General features: G+C 50.6%; 1 protein-coding gene across 3 annotated transcripts in view; it reads left to right on the top strand.

Annotated features, from left to right (window-relative positions):
* PLA2G7 (phospholipase A2 group VII) overlaps positions 1 to 26,755 on the top strand; it is a 345,622-nt gene that overhangs the window by 203,050 nt on the left and 115,817 nt on the right. For all 3 annotated transcript variants that reach the window (XM_086926243.1, XM_086926241.1, XM_086926242.1), the window contains exon 5: positions 6,507 to 6,575. In XM_086926243.1, coding sequence (XP_086782369.1) covers positions 6,507 to 6,575 — 69 coding nt within the window. The remainder of the gene's footprint in view (positions 1 to 6,506; positions 6,576 to 26,755) is intronic.

The following is a 26,755-nucleotide window of genomic DNA, read 5'->3' as shown; positions in this document are numbered from 1 at the left end:
TGCACTTAAGAGTATATGGTACGCGTTATCATGGAACAGCTATTAGGACTTGGTTTCGCAAGCTGCAAACGGGCTCAGCTCATGCCAGAGCACCATCTCACATAATTCAAAGCACTCTGCCTTCAGGATTGATAAGGCCTGCCATAGGAGTGACTGATAGGAATACATGTGTCCATTTTAGGGTTAGATATAGGAATACTATATCTAAAGCAAAGGGTGATTACACCACCTTGGCCCAGCTGTCGTGCAGCCAGTTGTCAGATTTGGATGGCCAGCCAGGGGTGGCATAATACATGCTGCAGCCCCTGGTAGGCCCTGGGTACCTAAGGTACACTGTACAGGGACTGATAAGGTGACTCAGTATCCAATTAGATATGTACCTAAGGTACATGGAATCTATTTTACAGAGAGCAGTAGGCCTGGGGTCCTGATTGGCAGGGTCCCAGGTCAACTAAGTCGGAAAACCAGCAAAACACCAGGCAAAAAGTTGGGGGCGACCATAGTCAGATATCCACCTTCCTACAGTTGTCAATTTTTTTTCACTTTATCTCCTTTAGCTTTACATATGAGAGCACCTACAAATAAATAGATTTAGAGTGTGCACTGTACAAAACCCTCTAATGCGTTTGATTTAGTACTCTATTATGTTGTTCCATGTATAACAACAACACCTGACACCTGACTTGCCACTTGGTTCACAAATGCCTCTGTCATGTGGACGATGGGGGGGTGCATTACGTTGCTTTGATAGACCAAGGTGAAACGCTTCCATATTTCAAAGCAGTACACTTTATTTTAATTTAGAAGCGAATTTAGCATATTTGTACATGGCTGTTGCAACTGCAAGATGTGTTTAAACATGGAGTTGTAACTAAAGATAAGTGGTGCAGGATACCCCAAATGCTTCTTTACTTCAATTAATGTGTAAATAAATGCTTGCATATTTGTTTAGCATGTTTTTAATTGTTAGTGCTCAGTCAGCCGAGTGCTGCTGTTTGCCATGTGGCCGGATGTAAAGATCAGGAGGGCTGCAAGCGCCCCGCAGGCCTTAGAGTGAGTATCCCTCCTCCTAGAGTTGCCAGGAAGAAATCAAGGTCCACAAAAGTCCGGGCCCAAGCATCATTTGATTGTTTGCACATGGTTTAAGTATTACAGCGGCAGTCAGAATGTAGCCATCAAACTAACCATGGTCACGACAGCAACATTCTAAAAATTGATACTCCGTAAAAGGACATATTTTTAGGGTCTGGGTAGCAGCGAGTTAATGTAACACATTTCAAAGTCAAAATCCTTTTTATTTTGTTTACAGGAAAAGAAAACATACAGGCGCAATAAATATACACAACAAATTAATTTAAAAACATCTCAAATTGTCCGAAGCCATAACTTGTTAGCACCACACAAAAATCTAAAACTGGACATAAAGCAGACCATATGAAATGACAACTTAACACCCTCCCTCAAGAAACAGGCCATAGAAAAGCAAATATGCTCTGTGAGCAGAAATTTACAAAAATAATATGCCAATCTAGCTTGAGTAAAATGGAAACCCTTGTGCAGTGGTACTATAAATTTGGACCTCAAATGAGCATAAAACCTGCAAATCAGAATAAAGTTCAACATATCCTGAGCAGGGAGTCGCACCCACAAGGTGCCATGGTATAGGCCTGATGCCAACCTCTTGGAACCGCAAGGAGATAATGAATCCGATTTAACCAAAACCGGGTTGGAAGATATCGGTGATTCGCACTATGCACTGCAACACGGTAAGACTTCATAAACAACATAGATTTCCAATAGTTGTGAGCGCACACAGAGGGTTTCAATTGCTTTTTAGCTTCTATCCTATTCTTCCTATATTCAAGGGAATTGATTTTGGTCTACTTTAAACCAGATTTTGTAATGCAAAATTGGGTGATTTGCCATAGTCAACCAACGAATCCTGTGTGCTTCATCCAGTTTCAAATCGTCCCTCATAATATCTTTATAAAGTGATGTTTTGTTGGTTGACCGGGGGTGAGTGTTTGTATTGTCAACGCTCCGTCCATCACCACCTTTGGTTTTGCTTTGTTCGCCCTAAGTTGGCAGGGTATGCCCAGACGTGAGTCCCTTGCTCACTTTGCCACTGGAGTCAAGCAAGCCCAGCTGAAGACGGCTGTAATGCCAGAAACCGGTCCTGGAAAGCTTGTTTCCAGTCTAGGGAAGGCATGGCTTGGCAGTTCTGGCTGGACTGTTCCCATGAGGCACAGGGTCAGACTGATTTGCATATAGCCATGTCTGAACTGGGGTGGCGGAGTGAGCTAAAGAACGGCGATGGATTAAACCCAGATCAGTTGACTTGGGATGAGTGTTTGTATTGTCAACCCTCCATCCATCACCACCTTTGGTTTATCTTTGACCTGACCGAAAGCCATCTGAGCAGGGGGCGAAGGGCAAGAACATCTGAAAGGTAGCCCACTACTGGTTCCTTGTGAGTTATACGTGCCAAGGTGCTCTCTGGAAGGGACACAACATATCTAACAAAATTATTCTCTGTGATTGTAAAATTGAGGTGTCCTCATATTCCCAAAAGCCACTCCTGTAGGCAGCTGAAGAATAACATCTGACTTGGTAAATCTTCATCATAGTTTGGAGTGGCTTATTGACCAGTCTAGAGGCAAATTCAACAATTGTAAAGACAGACCTAATCAATGTTTTTTGAAAGTGAAAAGCCTGTTCCTCAAGCATTTCTAATCAAACTGAGCCCCCAGGTAAGAGAACATAGAATGTTAGTCTGGTGATGGTGTTTTAACTCTGATAGTCTTTTGTGATCTTGGTGCTATACTAGATTGAGGCATATTTATAGTTTGGTGCAATGGGGATATTGTCACAAATGCAAATCCGTTCACTGTCGGCAAAACCCTAGGTACATTCCTAAATGTTTCAGACGGACCTCAAGTTTTCTGTTGATGGAGCCCCGATCAGCTTTGTTGATGGGAAAACTTCCTTCAGCAGACCAACAGATTAGGGCTGTCGGAAGCAGGGCATTACACTTCCCACCCTTCTTGCATGGTGGTTAGGCAGGTCTTGGGAGTTTGTTTCTGAAGAACAAAAAAATATTAAGTTTGTTGGTTGGCCAGCAAACGTTTTGTACATTGAAACGAACCACCATATTGTCAGTTACTTTCAATTTACAGAGATAACCGCTGGGTTGGTGTTCATCTCTAAATTTGACAGAATAGTACATCAGGATGTAGACGTTGCCTTCATCCTCTCCTATATCTATCTATATATATATATATATATATATATATATATATATATATATATATATATATATATATATATATATATATATATATATATATATATATATATATATATATATATATATATATATATATATGTACTGTGCTTGGTGGGTGATGTTGCAGTGACTCCTGGCATCCTCTCCAATGTTCCTTGGCCTGTCCTTGTTACCCTTGCAGTCCTCATCCACTCTAACTTCTTTGTCCCTGCTCATATTTTCCAGGGAGTATTTGGTGAGCCCGGAGTACCCATTATCTGTTTCTCCCAGCGATCCATTTCCTCCTCACTTTCAGCTGCTCCATTCACTCTTCCTTTCATACTACATTTCCTTGACGTCTCTTCACATCCTCTTGCTCTGATCAGAGCTTGACACCCTTCTCTTTTTTTCTAGTGGTACTCTCCAACCTTAGTGGAAATAAAATGGTTTTTGTCTAATGTCTGTGTTTTTTTTAGTTCAAACTTCCAGTTCCTAAGGGATTGACCTGCTGGTTCTGAAATTCCGTGTCAGTCTTCGATTCCAGATGGCAAAGATGCACTTGACTGCAGCGTACATCACATCATTGATCAAAAATGAATTAGCACCTAGTGTATCAGGTTTTTGGGAGTTTGATGGGATAGCAGAGAGGTAATCCGAGTAGTCACTTGCTGTCCTCGTACTTGGGTGATTCATCCAGAGTGGCATAAGCAACCTTACTAAAGTGTAAGATGCTAGAAGGGCGATAGCATGTGCTTCTAAGGGAGTTTGCACCCTTTTTCCACCCATGTTGTGGATGGGTGTGAGGTGAGTGTGTGACCAAAAAGGTGGATTGTGGGTTTTGTCCAACAACTAAAAAGAGAGAAATGAAAACAATACCAACAATTTACAGTACAGTTAACACTGTTAAACCATTTACTGAAGCCAATGAAATGAAACACTTGCTTATGCCATGTACCTAGGTATAGACCGCTCACAGCAAATGGACGAGTAATAACTATATACAGTGTCACTGTAAACCGAATGATCTCATGCACTTCGGTTTGTTTGCCGGGGGCTGCCGGCAGATAGTTTTGGGTTGGGGTAGTCTTCCAAACCTAGAAGGCATGTAAAGTACTGAGGTATGGGTCCCTGCAGATTGGGAATCTAAAAAAACAAAAAAACAAAGGGTAAATGCAGCACAGCCCTCTGAAAAGCAGTGAACACCAAAGTAATGATGTAGGTAAACACACCACCTCGGCAGGCTCTATAGTCTATGGATCTCTTCTGTGTTTGGAGAGTGTAAATCCCCTTGCAATACAAGGTTTGCCTCTGGTCCCTCCCTGGTGAAAGGACTGTGGAATGTTTTTACACTCTCTGAATGACCTACTAGTAGATGCAAGTTATAATTGCAGGGCAGCATGCTATGCGGTGCACGCTGAGTGAAAAGGCTGGTGAGGTGTTGGCTTACCAGTTAAAGAGGAGTCATTGGTTGGCTACAATCCCAGAGAGTTCCCCTTTCTCCAAAGTGTCGGGCAGGATTCTGGCTGCTAGTTCTTTGAGTGGGTCCATCACAGAGCAGGCTGAGTTGCTGTCTGGGTGGCTACATGTGACCGCCTGTGCTCAAAGTGACTGCCACTGGTGGCCTCCTGACTCCGAAGAAGGCTTGATCCTAGGACTCGTCCCTACTGAGCTCACCTCTGGTACAAACCACTGTCCAGGTGGATTGTCCTGATGATGTCTGGGGAAGTCAGTCTGGACTGGGTGCCCTTTCTCCTTTTTAGTGTTCAGTCTTTCTGGTTAAATCCAGACTTTATGCTGACCTTTACCTCCAACCCACCTGGGAGCTACTCTAGCTGAATACTGTTTGTCCTTCCTGGTTAGTGACCGGAGCTGCTAGTGGTGTTTTCCGGCAGCTGAGAAGGGACTGGTTAATGTAGAAATTAACAATAATACATTTATGGTATGGATAGCTCGAAGGAATCCGTTTGAGCACAATAGTTTCTTCTCTTTTTCAATATGTGAATTGTTTTGTAATATTGACTGCTATTTGTTTTAACTATGATTTGAAGGATAGGATAATCTATGTATTAGGTGACTTTGAATATTTATTCTGTATATAAAATCCAAATCGCTTGCACAAGCACTTTATGTAATCTGCTGTTTTTATCGAATAAAATTGTGATGTATATTAAAAAAAATTCGCTGCCTATTTTTTTTAATTGGGTTTAAAAAAAATTGCATATATAAATTCATATACATAACTGTTCTATTGTGATGGCTTTTCAGGGTTTTGAATGAGAACATTTTTATTCATGTTTGCATGTGTTTCATAATTACTAAGAAAAATTGGTCTCTTAGGGGCCAGATATATGATGATATTTAGCATGGGCAAACGGGTTTGTGAGCAGTGTGCGCATGCTAAAAACCTGTGGCCAACGTACAAACACTATTTTGCGAGTCGCAAATAAATTGCGACTCACAAAATAATGTTTAGCGACTCACTATTAGGAAGGGGCGTTCCCTTCCTAATAGCGACCGCCAAAGCCATTTGCCAATGTTTTGCGACCGCTCTCTCAAATTACCACTTTCTTCAAGAGGGTGGTAATGGAGTTGCAAATGGGAAGGGTTCCCCAAGGGACCCCTTCCCCTTCGTGACTGGCTCCAAAAATATTTTTTAAGGGGAGGCAGTGGTCCCAGGGACCACTACCTACCCTTACCAAACTAAACGTTTTTGTTTAATTTGTTTTTTTTTTTTTTAAATGCATCCCGTTTTCCTTCATTGAAAAGCAGTCCCAGACATGGTCTGCTGAGCCCAGAAGGCCACCATCCCTGGGAGGGCAACCATTCCCAATGGGGTCGCAAATTGCGAGTGGCTGTTTAATATTCATGAGCCTCACATTTTGTGACCCCATTGGGAATCGCTAACAGTGTCTCTGATACTGTTGTACATTCTAAATTGCGACTTGCAATTGAGCGCAAATTGGGAGTCGCAATTTAGAGTGGTCGTACATCTGGCCTTTAATTCTTAGGAACTTTTACATTAGTGGCCCTTGGTTAATATTTGGGTCCTGACTACCGGTTTTTAAAAATAATCTTTATTAATAACTAATATCTCTGGCGAAAAGGGAACCTTTTTATTGTTGTTTGTACATAGACACTCTGTCCCTTTTCTTTGAATTAGGGTGACTCAGTGTTTTGTAATGTAGAAATTAATACATTTTGTGGATTTTGTAAATACGTTTTTCCTTTTCTTTTTTCTCAGGACGATTTATTCTGCTATTTGCATCGAGATAGCATCTCAAGGTTTTGTGATTGCTGCAGTTGAACACAGGTAAGTGTCTAAATGTATTGAATTACTGTAACAGGATCACCTATAGTAAGATATGTTTGGTTATTTGTGTAAGGTGCCTATTAATTATGAGCATATCATCTGATCTAGAAAATTATCATGTCTTCATGGTTTTTAGATGTATATGAAAAAAACGTGTGGGAAATATACCTAATTGTATACACAAATATTGTTCTTGCTATTAAAGAAATGTCATTGAAAATATTTTTGGAATAACCCCTATCTATCACCTATTCACAGTTAAGAATTTTTGGTGGTCTATATTACCATGGGTCATTTTAATTTGCCAGATAACACAAGCAACGGTTGTTTCCCTGTTATTTCGTGTTTTATTCGTAATGCTCACGTTTTGTTATAATTGGATATCTGGTGAACGCTATTGACAAAAAAACGAACGGAAACCAGAGAAGTTATTTCATCTTGTATTAGCAAGACCCATTGTGGAATTCAAGTGTTTCAGATAAAAATTAGATAATCGGGAAACCTCCCTTCCGAATCTTAACACTTGAAACCTTTATTTAATGTAAATTTGAAACCTTTATTAGATGTGTCCTGTCCGTGATTAGGATGAACTTCTCCATTAAGCACTCAGTGGATTCAGCTCTCGGGGCCCGCAGTAGGCACTCACTGGATTCAGCTCTCAGGGCCCGCAGTAGGCACTCAGTGGTCTCAGCTCTCAGGGCCCGCAGTAGGCACTCAGTGGATTCAGCTCTCAGGGCCCGCAGTAGGCACTCAGTGGATTCAGCTCTCGGGGCCTGCAATAGGCACTCAGTGGGTTCAGCTGTCAGGGCCCTCAGTAGGCACTCAGTGGTCTCAGCTCTCAAGGCCCGCAGTAGGCACTCAGTGGTCTCAGCTCTCAGGGCCCGCAGTAGGGTCTCAGTGGTCTCTGCTGTCAGGGCCTGCAGTAGGCACTCAGTCGATTTAGCTCTCAGGGCCCGCAGTAGGGGCACAGTGGATTTAGCTCACGTGGCCTTCAGTAGGCACCCAGTGGTCTCAGCTCTCAGGGCCTGCAGTAAGCACTCAGTGGTCTCTGCTCTCAGGGCCTGCAGTAGGCACTCGGTGGGTTCAGCTCTCAGGGCCCAAAGTAGGCTCTCAGTGGATTCAGCTCTCAGGGCCCGCAGTAGGCTCTCATTGGATTCAGCTCTCAGGGCCCGCAGTAGGCACCCAGTAGACTCGGGTCTCAAGGCCCGCAGTAGGCACTCAGTGGTCTCTGCTTTCAGGGCGTGCAGTAGGCACTCAGTGGATTTAGCTCTCAGGGCCTGCAGTAGGCACTCAGTGGATATAGGTCTCGGGGCCTGCAGTAGGCACTCAGTGGACTCTGCTCTCAGGACCCGCAGTAGGCACTCAGTGGTCTCTGCTTTCAGGGCGTGCAGTAGGCACTCAGTGGATTTAGCTCTCAGGGCCTGCAGTAGGCACTCAGTGGATATAGGTCTCGGGGCCTGCAGTAGGCACTCAGTGGACTCGGCTCTCAGGACCCGCAGTAGGCACTCCGTGGTCTCTTCGGGCCAGGCGGCGGAACTGTTTCTGAGACTACTTTAAAAGCTTGGCTCCCTTGGCTGCCTTTCTGATTGTTGGAAACTCAGTTCCTTCTGCCAGAGCCATGTGATTTACTGATGCCTGAAACCCAGTTAGCTGAGAACTGACTGAACTACCTGCCATGGACCTGCCACCCCTGGTACCCTTCAGGCAGAAGCTATTTTGTTTAAGGTTGGAATAAAAGGGGTTGCATCTGGTCAGTGCTAACAATATTGCACACGTTTTATAAATGTGTTGGATAATTTCATCACCATGTCTGGCGTGGTAGATGGGGCTCTGATCTATTAACATGTTTGCTCTACCAGCATGAGTGTATATGTGGCTCTATTCTCTTTTCCGAGTTGCTTCGTATGCGGTGTTTTGAACTCTGGAAACTCAAAGGAATATATATATATATATATATATATATATATATATATATATATATATATATATATATATATATATATATATATATATTTTTTTTAGGTCGAGGACTCCGTCACATTGCGTAAGCAGTGGGCGGAGCTCCGAGATTTTATGTTTCTTAGTGTAGGGGGCTTGAACCCGCCCCTCTTCTCCATTGGCTGGCCTCGTAAATGCTGGCCAGCCATTGGAGGAGAGGGGCGTCGCTCCCTTTAAGCCCCGTCTTTTTTGGATTCGGGGGCATGTTTTTTAGGTTCTTTCTATCTGTGACGTCATCAGTCACTCACCAAAAAACACGCCCCCGATTCCGAAAATTTTGGAGCTTTGCGGCAGCCATTTTGTTTTCCTGTTTCCTAGTTCGCGTCTCCTCTTTCCTTCCCTGCTATTACATGTCTAATTTGCAACAGACCCAAAATAATAATTATTCTTTTAATAAGCAAAAGTGACTTTTGAAATAACCTAGCCACCCTACTATGTTATCTCATCCATACAAAATGCGTCCAATTTAGCAACATGAAAATGTCCAACCTCCGCAGACAATCTCCCCCCCCACCCCCCCACCCCCAAAATCCGAACCATCTTGGCTCCAATGTGTGAAATATAAACTGCTGGTCTTGGTCTTCGAAGCAATCCGCGCTGGTTCTCCTACATACCACACCCAGGAAATTTCTCGAATCTCGATCGACCTCACCAAAAGCGTACAGCCCCACCACAGACCTCAACATCCCTGCTTCTCAGCAAAATTCCGTACTTCCATCAACATTCTGGGACACACTGCTTATGAGCAATAATTGGCCACCGGCTCGCTACTGTCATTTAACTTCGACGCGGAAGTACCAACCAGAGATGATTTTATAACTACGAACTCACTCCTACCAAGCAGGGGACGTAGTTTAAGGCAGAGTTCGGATATGGGACCCCCGCAGAGAAGAGTGTACGTTATCTGAGGACAGGTGGTCCCTGGCTAGTCCAAGGTGCCGGAGGCGCACTCTTGCATTGAGAGTTGCACATAGTCGGTGCATCGGCTGTAGAAGAGTGAGTGCAGAGGTGATACTACTGCAGAGCGGCTCGCACAATCTATCATGGGAGACAGAGGTGGCACCCCAGCAGAGGGTGAGACACTCACGGGGGCACAGGTGGTACTCCTGCGGAAGGCGCACAACGGCTGAATGGGGTGCGTGACTGCCTACCCCTAGAAATACAGCAATCTCTTGTCAAGGTGAACCTCTCCACAGAACTGCGCCTCTTACGCTGATGCCTACAGGTGACCCCCGGGCCCCTCCCCATGTAGTGTAGGGCACACTTGCGGAGGGGTGCCACAATGAGTGTTCTCTGTAGAGTGGTGCGTACAGATGTTCACACTCAGTGTAGATTGTACTCATGTAGAGAAGTGGCCACAGTCCATAGTGCCTGGCAACCTTTGAGAGCCTGTCACCGGACAGGTTTGTGCGCACATTGCACACTCTGTAGTCCTGTGGCTATGGACTAATGGTCACAGCGGCAGTGGCACTCGAGTGGAGGGCTGCCCTTAGCAAAGTCGTGGTACGCACAGGTGAAACTCCAGAGTAGTGCGCACAGACTGGGTGAACCATTGCGCAGATGTATTCGGTGCCACTCACCTCTGGTTCCATTGAGGTACGTGCCACGGTCTCATGTTGGCAAGGGCAGTAGGTGCAGTCGTTGATGGAGTGAGTGCAGGAACAGCAAGAGACTGGGGCTGCGTCCCAACCAAATGCCAATGTTAGCTGCAGTACTCCCCGCTCTTTGTCAGATCACCACAGCGTCGAGAACCGCGCGCAGGCGACAGTGGCCGTCGGCTGCAGAAGTAGTGCCGCTCTGCCCCACCCTGTCCCTGTCCTGACCAATCCCGAGCAGCCCCTAGACTGTAATGGAAATTTACCTATGGGGACGAAGGCTTCCCATCCCGATGATGGTAAATGATTGTCCCTCCCTGCCCTCCAGGCTTCCTCGAAAAGCATCGGGCTCCCTCTGTGGCCCAGCCACCTAGTGCTGGTGTCCCATGAAGGACACGCCTCTCCCGGATTCAGCCATCTCACGCTTAATGTCAGTGTGTTGTTGGGACTGAATGTCGGGGAAGTCACTTAGTGGTTGCATATGATTATGCAAATGTTCTTTCGTTCACTCACTGGCAAACCTGAAAAGTGCTTGAAGTGATGTGATAAGATGCGCACACCCGTATGTCCTGCTTTACTTCTTTCTGTGGTCCATTGCTTCTCTGCTACATTCTTGCGTTCTTTATTTCTCCCTTCCCTCCTTTCATTTTCCTCTTCCCTCGTTCTAGGCAATAGTCTCTCCCCGTCACTTTTCTTTTTAGAGACCTTCCTGTGTATTAACGTAACTAAATTTCCTACTCTCCTCGGTTACTTGCTTCATCATTCCCTCTTCACTACGTTCTCTCTGCCTTCATCGGTCTCCCTCCCTGTTCTCTTTTTATTTTTTGCTGATTTAGCTCAACCTCCCGTTTCCCATCTCCCATCATCCCTTTTGCTATCTCCCTTGCTCCCTTCCTTTTTCCTTTCACTACTCATCCCTTCTCTCCATTTTCTCCAATGCCTTGCATTTTTATCTTTTTCTACTTCCGTAGTTTCTCCCTCTCCAGTCTTTTCCATCACTCCTCACTCAACCTTTTCCCCATCAGGTCGCTCCTTCTTTCACCCCCTTTCTCCCTTCCTTACTGTTTTCAATCCAGTGTAATTCATACCAGTCACAGTAATAATTGTTAATTGCTTTACAGTGTGACGTTGGGAAATGAGACTGACATGTAATCCACTATGAGAATGCTATACATTATTTTTCCTATCATGTGTACTGTTTATGGTGCAACAAAAAACTGTGTGTGTCAAGGAGGGGGAGATTGGAAAGACCATTGAGCGGAACAATCAGCAAGGGATGGCTAACTTAAGTGATTGTTTTGAAAATATTTTCCCTAAATCCATCAAGTACTAAGTTATCCCATGCAGAATAGATTAGTTTGCTGCATAAACATATTTGAGCTTTCAGGTTACATGCAGGTTTGGCGATTTGCTTTTATTAATTTAGATGGGTGATGTATAAGCTTGTAGAATTTCTTAAATGTTTTCATTTTAGATAACTGTTAACTAGCCCCTTTTAATGACAATGACTTGCCACTAGTCTCGTTTTTTGGGTCAAGGACCGTAGGCTGCGCTTGCGCAGTTCGGTCCGAAGATTTAATGTTTTTAGGTTAGGGGGCTTGTGTGTGTGGGGGGGGGCTCTGTGGGTGTGTTTGGGGCTGTGTGTGTGTGGGGCTCTGTGTGTGGGGCTCTCTCTGTGTGTGGGGCTCTGTGTGTAGGGCTCTGTGTGTGTGTGTGTGTGTGTGGCTCTGTGTGTGTGTGTGTGTGGCTCTGTGTGTGTGTGTGGGGCTCTGTGTGTGTGTGTGTGTGGGGCGGGGCTCTGTGTGTGTGTGTGTGGGGCTCTGTGTGTGTGGGGCGGGGCTCTGTCTGTGTGTGGGGGGGCTCTGTCTGTGTGTGTGTGGGGCTCTGTGTGTGTGTGTGTGTGTGGGGCTCTGTGTGTGTGTGTGTGTGGGGCTCTGTGTGTGGGGCTCTCTCTGTGTGTGGGGCTCTGTGTGTGTGTGTGTGGGGCTCTGTGTGTGTGGGGCGGGGCTCTGTCTGTGTGTGGGGGGGCTCTGTCTGTGTGTGTGTGGGGCTCTGTGTGTGTGTGTGTGTGTGTGGCTCTGTGTGTGTGTGTGTGTGTGGGGCTCTGTGTGTGTGTGTGTGGGGCTCTGTGTGTGTGTGTGTGGGGCGGGGCTCTGTGTGTGTGTGTGTGGGGCTCTGTGTGTGTGGGGGGCTCTGTCTGTGTGTGTGTGTGTGGGGGGGCTCTGTCTGTGTGTGTGTGGGGCTCTGTGTGTGTGGCTCTGTGTGTGTGTGTGGGGCTCTGTGTGTGTGGCTCTGTGTGTGTGGGGCTCTGTGTGTGTGGGGCTCTGTGTGTGTGGGGCTCTGTGTGTGTGTGGCTGTGTGTGTGTGTGGCTGTGTGTGTGTGTGGGGGGGGGGGCTCTGTGTGTGTGTGGGGGGCTCTGTGTGTGTGTGTGTGGGGCTCTGTGTGTGTGTGTGTGGGGCTCTGTGTGTGTGTGTGTGTGTGTGTGGGGCTCTGTGTGTGTGTGTGTGGGGCTCTGTGTGTGTGTGTGGGGCGGGGCTCTGTGTGTGTGTGTGGGGCTCTGTGTGTGTGTGTGTGGGGCTCTGTGTGTGTGGGGGGCTCTGTCTGTGTGTGTGTGGGGGGGGGCTCTGTGTGTGGGGCTCTGTGTGTGTGGCTGTGTGTGTGGGGCTCTGTGTGTGTGGGGCTCTGTGTGTGTGGGGCTCTGTGTGTGTGGGGCTCTGTGTGTGTGGGGCTCTGTGTGTGTGGGGCTCTGTGTGTGTGTGGGGCTCTGTGTGTGTGTGGGGCTCTGTGTGTGTGTGGGGCTCTGTGTGTGTGGGGCTCTGTGTGTGTGGGGCTCTGTGTGTGTGTGGCTGTGTGTGTGTGTGGCTGTGTGTGTGTGTGTGGGGGGGGGCTCTGTGTGTGTGTGGGGGGCTCTGTGTGTGTGTGTGTGTGTGGGGCTCTGTGTGTGTGTGTGGGGCTCTGTGTGTGTGTGTGGGGCTCTGTGTGTGTGTGTGGGGCTCTGTGTGTGTGGGGGGCTCTGTGTGTGTGTGGGGGGGGGGCTCTGTGTGTGTGTGGGGGGGGGCTCTGTGTGTGTGTGGGGCTGTGTGTGTGGGGGGGGCTCTCTGTGTGTGTGGGGGGGGGGCTCTGTGTGTGTGTGTCGGGGGGGCTCTGTGTGTGTGTGTCGGGGGGGCTCTGTGTGTGTGTGGGGGGGGCTCTGTGTGTGTGTGGGGGGGGCTCTGTGTGTGTGTGGGGGGGGGCTCTGTGTGTGGGGGGCTCTGTGTGTGGGGGGCTCTGTGTGTGGGGGGCTCTGTGTGTGGGGGGCTCTGTGTGTGTGGGGGCTCTGTGTGTGTGGGGGGCTCTCTGTGTGTGGGGGGCTCTCTGTGTGTGGGGGGCTCTGTGTGTGTGGGGGGCTCTGTGTGTGTGGGGGGCTCTGTGTGTGTGGGGGGCTCTGTGTGTGTGGGGGGCTCTGTGTGTGTGGGGGGCTCTGTGTGTGGGGGGCTCTGTGTGTGGGGGGCTCTGTGTGTGTGGGGGGCTCTGTGTGTGTGGGGGGCTCTCTGTGTGTGTGGGGCTCTGTGTGTGTGGGGCTCTGTGTGTGTGTGGGGCTCTGTGTGTGTGTGGGGGCTCTGTGTGTGTGGGGCTCTGTGTGTGTGGGGCTCTGTGTGTGTGGGGGGCTCTGTGTGTGTGGGGGGCTCTCTGTGTGTGGGGGGCTCTGTGTGTGTGTGGGGGCTCTGTGTGTGTGGGGCTCTGTGTGTGTGGGGCTCTGTGTGTGTGGGGGGCTCTCTGTGTGTGGGGGGCTCTCTGTGTGTGGGGGGCTCTGTGTGTGTGTGGGGCTCTGTGTGTGTGTGGGGCTCTGTGTGTGTGTGGGGCTCTGTGTGTGTGTGGGGCTCTGTGTGTGTGTGTGGGGCTCTGTGTGTGTGTGGGGCTCTGTGTGTGTGTGGGGGCTCTGTGTGTGTGGGGGCTCTGTGTGTGTGGGGGCTCTGTGTGTGGGGGGCTCTGTGTGTGGGGGGCTCTGTGTGTGGGGGGCTCTGTGTGTGGGGGGCTCTGTGTGTGTGGGGGGCTCTGTGTGTGTGGGGGGCTCTCTGTGTGTGTGGGGCTCTGTGTGTGTGGGGCTCTGTGTGTGTGTGGGGCTCTGTGTGTGTGTGGGGGCTCTGTGTGTGTGGGGCTCTGTGTGTGTGGGGCTCTGTGTGTGTGGGGGGCTCTGTGTGTGTGGGGGCTCTGTGTGTGTGGGGCTCTGTGTGTGGGGGGCTCTGTGTGTGGGGGGCTCTGTGTGTGGGGGGCTCTGTGTGTGGGGGCTCTGTGTGTGGGGGGCTCTGTGTGTGTGTGTGTGTGGGGCTCTGTGTGTGTGTGTGTGTGGGGCTCTGTGTGTGTGTGTGTGTGTGTGGGGCTCTGTGTGTGTGTGGGGCTCTGTGTGTGTGGGGCTCTGTGTGTGTGGGGCTCTGTGTGTGTGGGGGGCTCTGTGTGTGTGTGGGGGCTCTGTGTGTGTGGGGCTCTGTGTGTGTGGGGCTCTGTGTGTGGGGGGCTCTGTGTGTGGGGGGCTCTGTGTGTGTGGGGCTCTGTGTGTGGGGGGCTCTGTGTGTGGGGGGCTCTGTGTGTGTGGGGGGCTCTGTGTGTGTGGGGGGCTCTCTGTGTGTGTGGGGCTCTGTGTGTGTGTGGGGCTCTGTGTGTGTGTGGGGCTCTGTGTGTGTGTGGGGCTCTGTGTGTGTGTGGGGCTCTGTGTGTGTGGGGCTCTGTGTGTGTGGGGGGCTCTGTGTGTGTGTGGGGGGCTCTGTGTGTGTGTGGGGGCTCTGTGTGTGTGGGGCTCTGTGTGTGGGGGGCTCTGTGTGTGGGGGGCTCTGTGTGTGTGTGTGTGGGGCTCTGTGTGTGTGTGTGTGTGGGGCTCTGTGTGTGTGTGTGTGTGGGGCTCTCTGTGTGTGTGTGTGTGTGGGGCTCTCTGTGTGTGTGTGTGTGTGGGGCTCTCTGTGTGTGTGTGTGTGGGGGGCTCTGTGTGTGTGTGTGGGGCTCTGTGTGTGTGTGTGTGTGTGTGGGGCTCTGTGTGTGTGTGGGGCTCTGTGTGTGTGTGTGTGGGGGGGGGGGCTCTGTGTGTGTGTGGGGCTGTGTGTGTGGGGCTGTGTGTGTGGGGGGGCTCTGTGTGTGTGTGGGGGGGGCTCTGTGTGTGTGTGGGGGGGGCTCTGTGTGTGTGTGGGGGGCTCTGTGTGTGTGTGGGGCTCTGTGTGTGTGTGGGGCTCTGTGTGTGTGGGGGGCTCTGTGTGTGTGGGGGGCTCTGTGTGTGTGTGGGGGGCTCTGTGTGTGTGGGGGGCTCTGTGTGTGTGGGGGGCTCTGTGTGTGTGGGGGGCTCTGTGTGTGTGGGGGGCTCTGTGTGTGTGGGGGGCTCTGTGTGTGTGGGGCTCTGTGTGTGTGTGGGGGGGGGCTCTGTGTGTGTGTGTGTGTGTGGGGCTCTGTGTGTGTGTGGGGGGGGCTCTGTGTGTGTGTGTGGGGGGCTCTGTGTGTGTGTGGGGCTCTCTCTGTGTGTGTGGGGGGGGGGCTCTGTGTGTGTGTGTGTGGGGCTCTGTGTGTGTGTGGGGGGGGCTCTGTGTGTGTGTGGGGGGGGCTCTGTGTGTGTGTGGGGGGGGGCTCTGTGTGTGTGTGGGGGGGGGCTCTGTGTGTGTGTGTGTGTGTGGCTCTGTGTGTGTGGGGCGGGGCTCTGTCTGTGTGTGGGGGGGCTCTGTCTGTGTGTGTGTGGGGCTCTGTGTGTGTGTGTGTGTGGGGCTCTGTGTGTGTGTGTGTGTGGGGCTCTGTGTGTGGGGCTCTCTCTGTGTGTGGGGCTCTGTGTGTGTGTGGGGCTCTGTGTGTGTGTGTGTGGGGCTCTGTGTGTGTGTGTGTGTGGGGCTCTGTGTGTGTGTGTGTGGGGCTCTGTGTGTGTGTGTGTGGGGCGGGGCTCTGTGTGTGTGTGTGTGGGGCTCTGTGTGTGTGGGGGGCTCTGTCTGTGTGTGTGTGTGTGGGGGGGCTCTGTCTGTGTGTGTGTGGGGCTCTGTGTGTGTGGCTCTGTGTGTGTGTGTGGGGCTCTGTGTGTGTGGGGCTCTGTGTGTGTGTGGCTGTGTGTGTGTGTGGCTGTGTGTGTGTGTGGGGGGGGGGCTCTGTGTGTGTGTGGGGGGCTCTGTGTGTGTGTGTGTGGGGCTCTGTGTGTGTGTGTGTGGGGCTCTGTGTGTGTGTGTGTGTGTGTGTGTGTGGGGGGCTCTGTGTGTGTGTGTGTGGGGCTCTGTGTGTGTGTGTGTGTGTGGGGCTCTGTGTGTGTGTGTGGGGCGGGGCTCTGTGTGTGTGTGTGGGGCTCTGTGTGTGTGTGTGTGTGGGGCTCTGTGTGTGGGGGGCTCTGTGTGTGGGGGGCTCTGTGTGTGGGGGGCTCTGTGTGTGGGGGCTCTGTGTGTGGGGGGCTCTGTCTGTGTGTGTGTGGGGGGGGGGCTCTGTGTGTGGGGCTCTGTGTGTGTGGCTGTGTGTGTGGGGCTCTGTGTGTGTGGGGCTCTGTGTGTGTGGGGCTCTGTGTGTGTGGGGCTCTGTGTGTGTGGGGCTCTGTGTGTGTGGGGCTCTGTGTGTGTGTGGGGCTCTGTGTGTGTGTGGGGCTCTGTGTGTGTGGGGCTCTGTGTGTGTGGGGCTCTGTGTGTGTGGGGCTCTGTGTGTGTGGGGCTCTGTGTGTGTGGGGCTCTGTGTGTGTGTGGCTGTGTGTGTGTGTGGCTGTGTGTGTGTGTGGCTGTGTGTGTGTGTGGGGGGGGGGCTCTGTGTGTGTGTGGGGGGCTCTGTGTGTGTGTGTGTGTGTGGGGCTCTGTGTGTGTGTGTGGGGCTCTGTGTGTGTGTGTGGGGCTCTGTGTGTGTGTGTGGGGCTCTGTGTGTGTGGGGGGCTCTGTGTGTGTGTGGGGGGGGGGCTCTGTGTGTGTGTGGGGCTGTGTGTGTGGGGGGGGCTCTGTGTGTGTGGGGGGGGGGCTCTGTGTGTGTGTGTCGGGGGGGCTCTGTGTGTGTGTGGGGGGGGGCTCTGTGTGTGTGTGGGGGGGGGCTCTGTGTGTGTGCGTGGGGGGCTCTGTGTGTGGGGGGCTCTGTGTGTGGGGGGCTCTGTGTGTGGGGGGCTCTGTGTGTGGGGGGCTCTGTGTGTGGGGGGCTCTGTGTGTGTGGGGCTCTGTGTGTGTGGGGGCTCTCTGTGTGTGGGGGGCTCTCTGTGTGTGGGGGGCTCTGTGTGTGTGGGGGGCTCTGTGTGTGTGGGGGCTCTGTGTGTGTGGGGGGCTCTGTGTGTGTGGGGGCTCTCTGTGTGTGGGGGGCTCTCTGTGTGTGGGGGGCTCTCTGTGTGTGGGGGGCTCTCTGTGTGTGGGGGGGCTCTCTGTGTGTGGGGGGCTCTGTGTGTGTGTGGGGCTCTGTGTGTGTGTGGGGCTCTGTGTGTGTGTGGGGCTCTGTGTGTGTGTGGGGCTCTGTGTGTGTGTGGGGCTCTGTGTGTGTGGGGGCTCTGTGTGTGTGGGGCTCTGTGTGTGGGGGGCTCTGTGTGTGGGGGGCTCTGTGTGTGGGGGGCTCTGTGTGTGGGGGGCTCTGTGTGTGGGGGGCTCTGTGTGTGTGGGGGGCTCTCTGTGTGTGTGGGGCTCTGTGTGTGTGGGGCTCTGTGTGTGTGGGGCTCTGTGTGTGTGTGGGGCTCTGTGTGTGTGTGAGGGCTCTGTGTGTGTGGGGCTCTGTGTGTGTGGGGCTCTGTGTGTGTGGGGGGCTCTGTGTGTGTGGGGCTCTGTGTGTGTGGGGCTCTGTGTGTGGGGGGCTCTGTGTGTGGGGGGCTCTGTGTGTGTGTGTGTGTGGGGCTCTGTGTGTGTGTGTGTGTGGGGCTCTGTGTGTGTGTGTGTGTGTGTGGGGCTCTGTGTGTGTGTGGGGCTCTGTGTGTGTGGGGCTCTGTGTGTGTGGGGCTCTGTGTGTGTGTGGGGCTCTGTGTGTGTGGGGGCTCTGTGTGTGTGTGGGGGCTCTGTGTGTGTGGGGCTCTGTGTGTGTGGGGCTCTGTGTGTGTGTGGGGCTCTGTGTGTGTGGGGGGCTCTGTGTGTGTTGGGGGCTCTGTGTGTGTGGGGCTCTGTGTGTGTGGGGCTCTGTGTGTGGGGGGCTCTGTGTGTGGGGGGCTCTGTGTGTGGGGGGCTCTGTGTGTGTGGGGGGCTCTGTGTGTGTGGGGGCTCTGTGTGTGTGGGGGGCTCTCTGTGTGTGTGGGGCTCTGTGTGTGTGTGGGGCTCTGTGTGTGTGTGGGGCTCTGTGTGTGTGGGGCTCTGTGTGTGTGGGGCTCTGTGTGTGTGGGGGGCTCTGTGTGTGTGTGTGGGGGGCTCTGTGTGTGTGTGGGGGCTCTGTGTGTGTGGGGCTCTGTGTGTGGGGGGCTCTGTGTGTGGGGGGGCTCTGTGTGTGGGGGGCTCTGTGTGTGTGTGTGGGGCTCTGTGTGTGTGTGTGTGTGGGGCTCTCTGTGTGTGTGTGTGTGTGGGGCTCTCTGTGTGTGTGGGGGGCTCTGTGTGTGTGTGTGGGGCTCTGTGTGTGTGTGTGTGTGTGTGGGGCTCTGTGTGTGTGTGTGGGGCTCTGTGTGTGTGTGGGGCTCTGTGTGTGTGTGTGTGGGGGGGGCTCTGTGTGTGTGTGGGGCTGTGTGTGTGGGCTGTGTGTGTGGGGGGGCTCTGTGTGTGTGTGGGGGGGCTCTGTGTGTGTGTGGGGGGGCTCTGTGTGTGTGTGGGGGGGCTCTGTGTGTGTGTGTGGGGCTCTGTGTGTGTGTGGGGCTCTGTGTGTGTGTGGGGCTCTGTGTGTGTGTGGGGCTCTGTGTGTGTGGGGGGCTCTGTGTGTGTGGGGGGCTCTGTGTGTGTGTGGGGGCTCTGTGTGTGTGGGGGCTCTGTGTGTGTGGGGGGCTCTGTGTGTGTGGGGGGCTCTGTGTGTGTGGGGGGCTCTGTGTGTGTGGGGGGCTCTGTGTGTGTGGGGCTCTGTGTGTGTGTGGGGGGGGCTCTGTGTGTGTGTGTGTGTGTGTGGGGCTCTGTGTGTGTGTGGGGGGGGCTCTGTGTGTGTGTGTGGGGGCTCTGTGTGTGTGTGGGGCTCTCTCTGTGTGTGTGGGGGGGGGGGGCTCTGTGTGTGTGTGTGTGGGGCTCTGTGTGTGTGTGGGGGGGGGGCTCTGTGTGTGTGTGGGGGGGCTCTGTGTGTGTGTGGGGGGGGGCTCTGTGTGTGTGTGGGGGGGGCTCTGTGTGTGTGTGGGGGGGCTCTGTGTGTGGGGGGGCTCTGTGTGTGTGTGTGGGGCTGTGTGTGTGTGTGGGGGGGGGCTCTGTGTGTGTGTGGGGGGGCTCTGTGTGTGTGCGGGGGGGGCTCTGTGTGTGTGGGGCTCTGTGTGTGTGGGGCTCTGTGTGTGTGTGGGGCTCTGTGTGTGGGGGGGCTCTGTGTGTGTGGGGGGCTCTGTGTGTGTGGGGGGCTCTGTGTGTGTGGGGGGCTCTGTGTGTGTGGGGGGCTCTGTGTGTGTGTGGGGGGCTCTGTGTGTGTGTGGGGCTCTCTGTGTGTGTGTGTGGGGGGGGGCTCTGTGTGTGTTGGGCTCTGTGTGTGTGTGTGTGGGGCTCTGTGTGTGTGTGTGTGGGGGGCTCTGTGTGTGGGGGGGCTCTGTGTGTGTGGGGGGGCTCTGTGTGTGTGGGGGGGCTCTGTGTGTGTGTGGGGGCTCTGTGTGTGTGGGGGGGCTCTGTGTGTGTGTGGGGGGCTCTGTGTGTGTGTGGGGGGCTCTGTGTGTGTGGGGCTCTGTGTGTGTGGGGCTCTGTGTGTGTGGGGCTCTGTGTGTGGGGGGCTCTGTGTGTGGGGGGCTCTGTGTGTGGGGGGCTCTGTGTGTGGGGGGCTCTGTGTGTGGGGGCTCTGTGTGTGTGCGTGGGGGGGCTCTGTGTGTGTGCGTGGGGGGGCTCTGTGTGTGTGCGTGGGGGGGCTCTGTGTGTGTGTGGGGGGGGGGCTCTGTGTGTGTGTGGGGCTGTTTTAGTGGCCTGCAGCTCTCCTTCGAAACAGAGACTTTTATGAAGGGCAGCCCATGACTTTGGGGACCTGCTAAGATACAGCAGCAGAATGTTGTGTACAAGGGCGGCTCCTCCGTTATGGCGGAGGAGCACCACCCCACTGCTGGAAGCAGCATCCGAAAATGTAAAATAAAATGACAAAGCAATTAAAACTGCTTTATCATTTTGTTTAACCTGTAGGATCCGGTTAGAAAACCACAGCAGTCATCCCAGTCCTAGGGGCGGGGCCATCAGCAGCAGGAGTGGTGGGCACTGCTGTCCGTGCGCATGTTGGTATGGCCGCGCATCTGTGGACAGTCAAACCGACATGCACACTGACATCTCCCCAACCCAAGCTGCACTGCCAGGTGGAGAGAACAGTAGGCGCCAGGGGCGGATTGGCAAGGCGGGCATTCGGGAATGGGCCGATGGGCCGGTGCCTCAGTGCCCTCTGTGGGCCGTTTTTTTTCTCCCCTGTCCCAGTCCACAGAGTGGACTAGGAAAGGCGAGAACAAAAAAACGTCCCACGGAGACAGAGACTGAGAAAATGAAAGCAGCCTCGCTGTGCGGCCAGACAGCGATTGTCAGCTGTGGCCTCCTTCACCCCTGCCCTGCCAAGCAATCAAGCTGAGGCTGGGCTGGGGAGGGGTGATTGTTTGCAATAATCGGCCTCCCTGGGGGCCAGGTGTTTCTCAGGCCTTTGAGCCATTTGCACCTCGGCCCCCTGGCGCCCATGCAGCCCAGAAACGGTGTTAGTCTTAGTCACATTCAGGGCACAGTGGGCGAGGAAGAATGGGTCTTGCTGTGGGGGCCTGGTGATGTTTGGATTTTATTTGTTTTATTTATTTATTTATGCGATTTCATATAGCGCGGACTTCACCGAAGGTGTCAGAGCGCTTCACACTAGGAACAGCAATAATACATGAGGAGAAAATTATAAATGGACAAATTACAAAAGCAAACGTTAAGTTACATGAATCAAAAGTGACAATAGTGAGCAACCAAAATACAAGAGGAGCAAACGATACATTACAGGAGGAAAAAGTGACAAGTGTGCAGGTTACAAAAGCGTACAAAATACAAGTAGAGGTATAATACTGCAATTAATGGCAGACACTCCAGCACAAGAACAAACGTTACGTAGGCAATGGTGGCACTTGTGCAAGTATCTAAAGCAAACAAAAGTGAGAGGAGCAAGCAGTGTGTTACAAGAGAAAAGTGACTTGTGCAAGTTACAAAAGGGTACCATACACAGGTACAAGGGTAATACTACAGTAAATGGTAAACACTCAAACTGCCAGAACACACTGGGAAGGCACTTCCCATGCACCAGCTTCACCTCAGCCTCCCCCCTGGCTACCTGGCTACCTTGGATTACCCAGAAAGCTGTGTTTTGTGCTCCCCTGCCAGGACATTTTCCCAAGGCCTGGAGGGTTGATTAATTTAGTAATTGCAGGGGCCTTACCTCTGTTCATGTGCTCCTGAGCTGAAGGTCTGGGGAGGGCTGAGTAGGTTAGTAATAGCAGGGGCTTTGCTGCTTTTCAGGTGCTCCTGTGCTGGAGGGCTGGAATAATTTTGTGACAAAAAGGGGCCTTGCTATTTTTTTTAGTTGCTCAGCATGTAGGCCATTGTCATCTTGGCCCTGTGTCGTGTGCAAGAACAGTATCCTCCCACTTTCATTCCTTGTCTGTGCAAATGGTGTTTCATGAAAGGGCACGCCCCTTGAATGTGGGCCACGCCCCTTAAATATGGGCCACGCCTCTTGAATGTGGGCCACTTTTTTCGTCAGTGCCCGGGCCGAATTGTGATCCCAATCCGACCCTGGTAGGCGCTGGCTGCCAGTCCCCTTTGGTACGGAAAACAAACACACTCAGGCCAAGCCCAGCGCTTCTCGAGTGTCTGTGCTCATGGAAACTGCAGTTTGCTGTTCCTGGAGCAGAAGAGCACCGAGACGAGGAGCAGGAGAAGAGGATCGTAGAGCTGGCAGCAGGAATGTAAGCAAACTTTTTTTTGTTTTTCTTCTTCCCCCGCCCCTCCCCCTGTGCTGCCTCTCCACTTCGTGTCAGCAGCAGCCACCACTAGTTGTGTAACTTTCATTTAGTCTCTATATTCGCTTTTCTTCTTGACTTGGCATCCTTTAATAATAGTGGTTTGCACATGTTTTCCCTGCACTACTGGCACAGTGTGGTAAGCTTGCCATTGTATTTATTTAAATCGCGTCCATGCTGAAGTTGGTGAGAGGTTCACAACCCAGCAAAATAATCATAGAATGCTGCTGTAACTGAGATGCTGTTCCGCTGTCCACGACTTTCATCCTGAGAAGGAAGATAACTGTGCAAGAGCAGGCCTACACATTCAGATGGGGCTGCATTTTTAATGCACGGAGGCCCACTTCCTGACATACAGTACTAAGATGTGAGGTCAGAACATTCCAATAGGCCCGACATTCACGGCATAGAGAGATTAGTGATGGATTGAAGTAATTTTAGTAACACTATGAACCTATGAAATTATGGTTGAATTGTTTGGGTTTATCACGGTTCTAATAATGCTTGTAACAATGATGTGTATATGAAAATAGATTATAGTATCTTTTCTTTGTGACACTTTTGAAATAAATAAGTGATAAACAAAAGGGTTAGATCTGTTTCCACAAATTCCTTGGTTATTTAGAGTCATGTTTGAGGTCACCGGCATCTATAACTCTGTAAGGTTAGGAGTTTAAATGTGGTATTGTGAGCAAGGCAAACAAACCAACATTTACTGATTATATAAGAAGACTCCGTCTCTCTATCATGAAATTTGTAGGAACTGTATAGCAAGAGAAGCCAAGTGGGGAGTAGCCAGAGACCGAAATGTCTGGCTTAAAACAGCATTGAGTGCTTCTGCTGGCCAGCACAGGTGAAATGCTTTTTATACCCAAATTGAGGTATCTCAAGCATTCTCCAATAGAATAAGAAAGCCAATTGGTGACAGGTTGCAATATTTGCACAGAGCTTCTTAACAAGCTATTTGAATAATACAACTAGCACACCCTTCTTGATTGTCTTCCAGAGGATGTGTTAAATGTGAGGACAAAATAATGATTCTAGAAATTGGATTACAGTTGTTTTTATTTTTATTTTACGTATTTTTTCCCATGTGTTCTGCTATAACCTGTCTTAAACCTTCTCCCTGCTGATAGGAGCATTGTGCATAGTGCAAAGGAGTGTTTGTTTTACAATCTGAACCAAGAGCATAGATGTTAAAAAATGGAAATGTCATTTTCGGATTTGCCCTCCTCGGTGATCAGCAGAATAAGCAATTTTCCACAGACTTCTATTCTGCTGACCCATACATTTACATTGAGCTTGGTCAACTTCTGATCCTTCTCTCTTTCCTATCAGTTAGGCATCACTTATATTTGTACTTTAAAATGAATGGAAAAATGGAGCCCTTCTACCAGAGGTGCTTTTTGCAGCCTCAAAGTGGTTCAGAAGTATAATTGTCTAATACATTATTTAATTGAAATGAGAACACAATTACTTGTTAGGGGGCTGCCTACTCCTGCAGCACACACCACATTACGAAGCCTTGATAGGGTAAGTTCTAGCCACTCTCTGCCAAATGGGGTGCTTGTCTCCTCTCTTTCAGAAATCTTGCTAACTAGTAAGTCAGCCCTTGATCCCAGTTCCCAGCTGCCTATTCCTACCAAGTTCTTCGTGAGGTCAGCTGGAATCCAATGACCCTTTACAACAATCCACAGGTCCACCAATATCAGTCCTTCACTTGCATGGGAATTCTTACATTTTTGTCTTTACTGTCGATAAGAACTCTAAACCTGTGGCTTTACCTGAAAAAGAAATAATCTGTAGCTCCCAGTACTCAAGTTTAATAAAGACTCTCCTATAAGAGGTTGGTAGTCACAGCTGGTGGCTGTTCTTTGTTCTATGCATTACATTGGTATAGTTTGCTATTACAACTTCCAGATTCCTCTTGATAACCTGGTTATGGTTACTAGCACTGTGGCCTAAAGTTGAGATTTTGCAAAGCTTAACAGTTGAATTGTCTGGTGTAACTTATCCATTGTACTACAATTGAGTTGATCTATTTCTATGTTAAGTGAAAGTTTAATAAAATATTTTTTAAGAGACACTCCTATAAGGGGTGCTTAAAAGGCAACATTTAGTTTTCACCTGAACGCAAGGTATAATGTGCATATCCCATCTGATGACTGTCATAGGTATGCGCAGCTGGAGACTTTTTGGACCCGAAAATACCAGCTAAAGGCTCATTGAGATCATTGTAGTTTTGAACCGTGAGGAGTGCCTAGTTTGCAAGAGGGTCCACACCAGTTGTTGTGTTGGACGAGGGGCTGATCAGTCCCCTATCTCATTCATCGATAAGGACTAAGAATACACAGGCTGTTTTTTGATACATATTGCTAGCGAGCTGAATCTTACAAAGCGGGAGACCTCAGAAAATTCATGATTACCATCTCATGTTTGGCCCATTGCAGGGACTTTTTCACATTATATTCTCAATAATTATAGACAAACTGAACTTGCGATCTTACTTTTGTGTGACGATCAATATCTCTTAAGTTTTCATTGTGCACTGAAGTCCACATGTATGTGGACGAAATGCGTTGGCTGGTTTTTGATACATATTGATGATGCAAAACTACTTCTAGTACTCTGTGGACATATTTTGGAATTAGAATAACTTTGTAGAAGTGCTGCACCTCTGATTGCTTTGTTTACTAGGTATAATGTATAGGGATTGTGTCATTATCTACTTCCATTACCTTCCTGCTCATCTATTACCTATTCGCTTTAAGGTCATAGTATATGTTCCACAGCCCTTAGTGTTCAGTACCATCCTATAATATTATAATGTAGCTTAAACAAGCTCTTCTCTCCTGTGGGATCTTACTTTGCAATGTGTTCTCTTTTGATGTTTCTGTAAACCACTGTCTTTACTGAGGAGTCCACTGGATCTGGTGGCCATTCAGGCCTAAATTCGAATTGTTGACAGTAGGTAGTATCACAGGATGTGTCGAAGTTCATAGCTCATGCTATGTACACCTGAAGTGGAGTCTGCCATCCCAGCAAATAATGATGTAGTCTGCTTTTCTTGCACAGACACCTCAATATTGTGCATGAGCCTGCCGCAGATCCTCTGGTTCAGAGAACAGTGACTACCTGAACTCTGCCTTTGTAAAAAGGTTCTCGCTGGGACTCCATTGCTGCTGGTCTTGAACCTCATAGTTCCATTGATTCTCGATTTAGATTGAATTTAGACATGTTTTGGAAGTCATCCTCTCTAATGTATATAGTCTAGATATTTTGTGGTGGATTTTATCTGGTCCTACCAGTGAAAGTGCATCCTGACAGATTAGTCCCCTTTTCAGTGGGAGGGCTCTGCAAACATTTCTGCTCATCGAAACAGTTTCTATTTTAACATGCATTTGTCCTGCGGGTTGTGCTATTTAATTTCACAAGATATGAGGATTCATTTGTTCTTTTTTTTACACAAAACTGTGCCCAAATTTAAACTATGACTAACGTTGAGTATGTTATGCTGTTCTTATGATTACCATGTTTTCACATTTAGTCATTGTAGGAGAGTAGGGTCTGCAATCCTATGATCACCCAGATTTTTTGCTTTTGTTTCACTGGTTTACGACTTTCTCTGGCTGTGGGCCTGCTAATCAGACCCACAGCCTGGCTGTTCTCTTTCTAAATTACAATATGTACCCTAGGTGCATTTACCAATTGGTACTGGGCCACCTTATCAGACCCTGTAACTCAGGGCATAGGTGTACCCAGGGCCGTCAGGGGCTGCAGCATGTATTATGCCACCCCTGGCTGGCCTCCTAAATTTGGCACAACTGGCTGCATGACAGCTGGGGCGAAGTCGTGTAATCACACTTTGCTTTAGATATAGTAGCCCTATATCTAACCATACAATGGACACTCGAGTTCCTATCAGTCACTCCTATGGCAGGCCTTGACAATCCTGAAGGCAGAGTGCCTGGGCTCGTGTGAACTAGGTTCTGGCCCGAGCCGAGCCCGGTTGCAGCTTGCGGAATCAAGACCCAATGGCTGTTCCATGATAACGCGTACCACATCGGTAACTTCGGTGTCGCGTTATCAAGACATGTCGAGTAAGGTGTCATACAAATCGGGATGCTGCCCTCTCACCAACTCTGGCGACGAGGTTAGCATTCCGCCCTTCTAGAGGGACACGACATGTACGTAACTGTGAACCCCGGTTAAAGTTAACTAAAGCCTCAGCTCCACAAAATGGATGCTGCCACCACAGACACGAGTCTGACCTCCTGCTGCTGGGAGTCCTTCCAGCGAGGAGAGCTTGGACAAAGGGTTTCCTGTCAAGGGCGGTGTTCGCACCGTCCCAGACAGGGTTTGTGTATTCTGGGTAGGTAGGGCTTTTGCGAGAAGGTGACTGCGGAGTGGCACCCCGGTGCTCACTACGCATCTGCCGGTCAGAACCAGTTCCAGGGGCACCAGCCCTGGCCTGGGGAAAGTCCGGCAGGGGAGAGGGGTGTAACTACCCCCCTTCCTGGTCCCACCCTTAGGGCAGGACCTAGTCATGTACCCACCCCTTTCTTTAGAATAAAGGCCGGAGCGGGGACCCTTCCAA

This window comes from Lissotriton vulgaris, chromosome 6, assembly GCF_964263255.1.
Source record: "Lissotriton vulgaris chromosome 6, aLisVul1.2, whole genome shotgun sequence".
Taxonomy (NCBI): Eukaryota; Metazoa; Chordata; class Amphibia; order Caudata; family Salamandridae; genus Lissotriton; species Lissotriton vulgaris.
The sequence above is the reverse complement of the archived record's forward strand: the minus strand, read 5'-3'. Positions and strand labels throughout refer to the sequence as shown.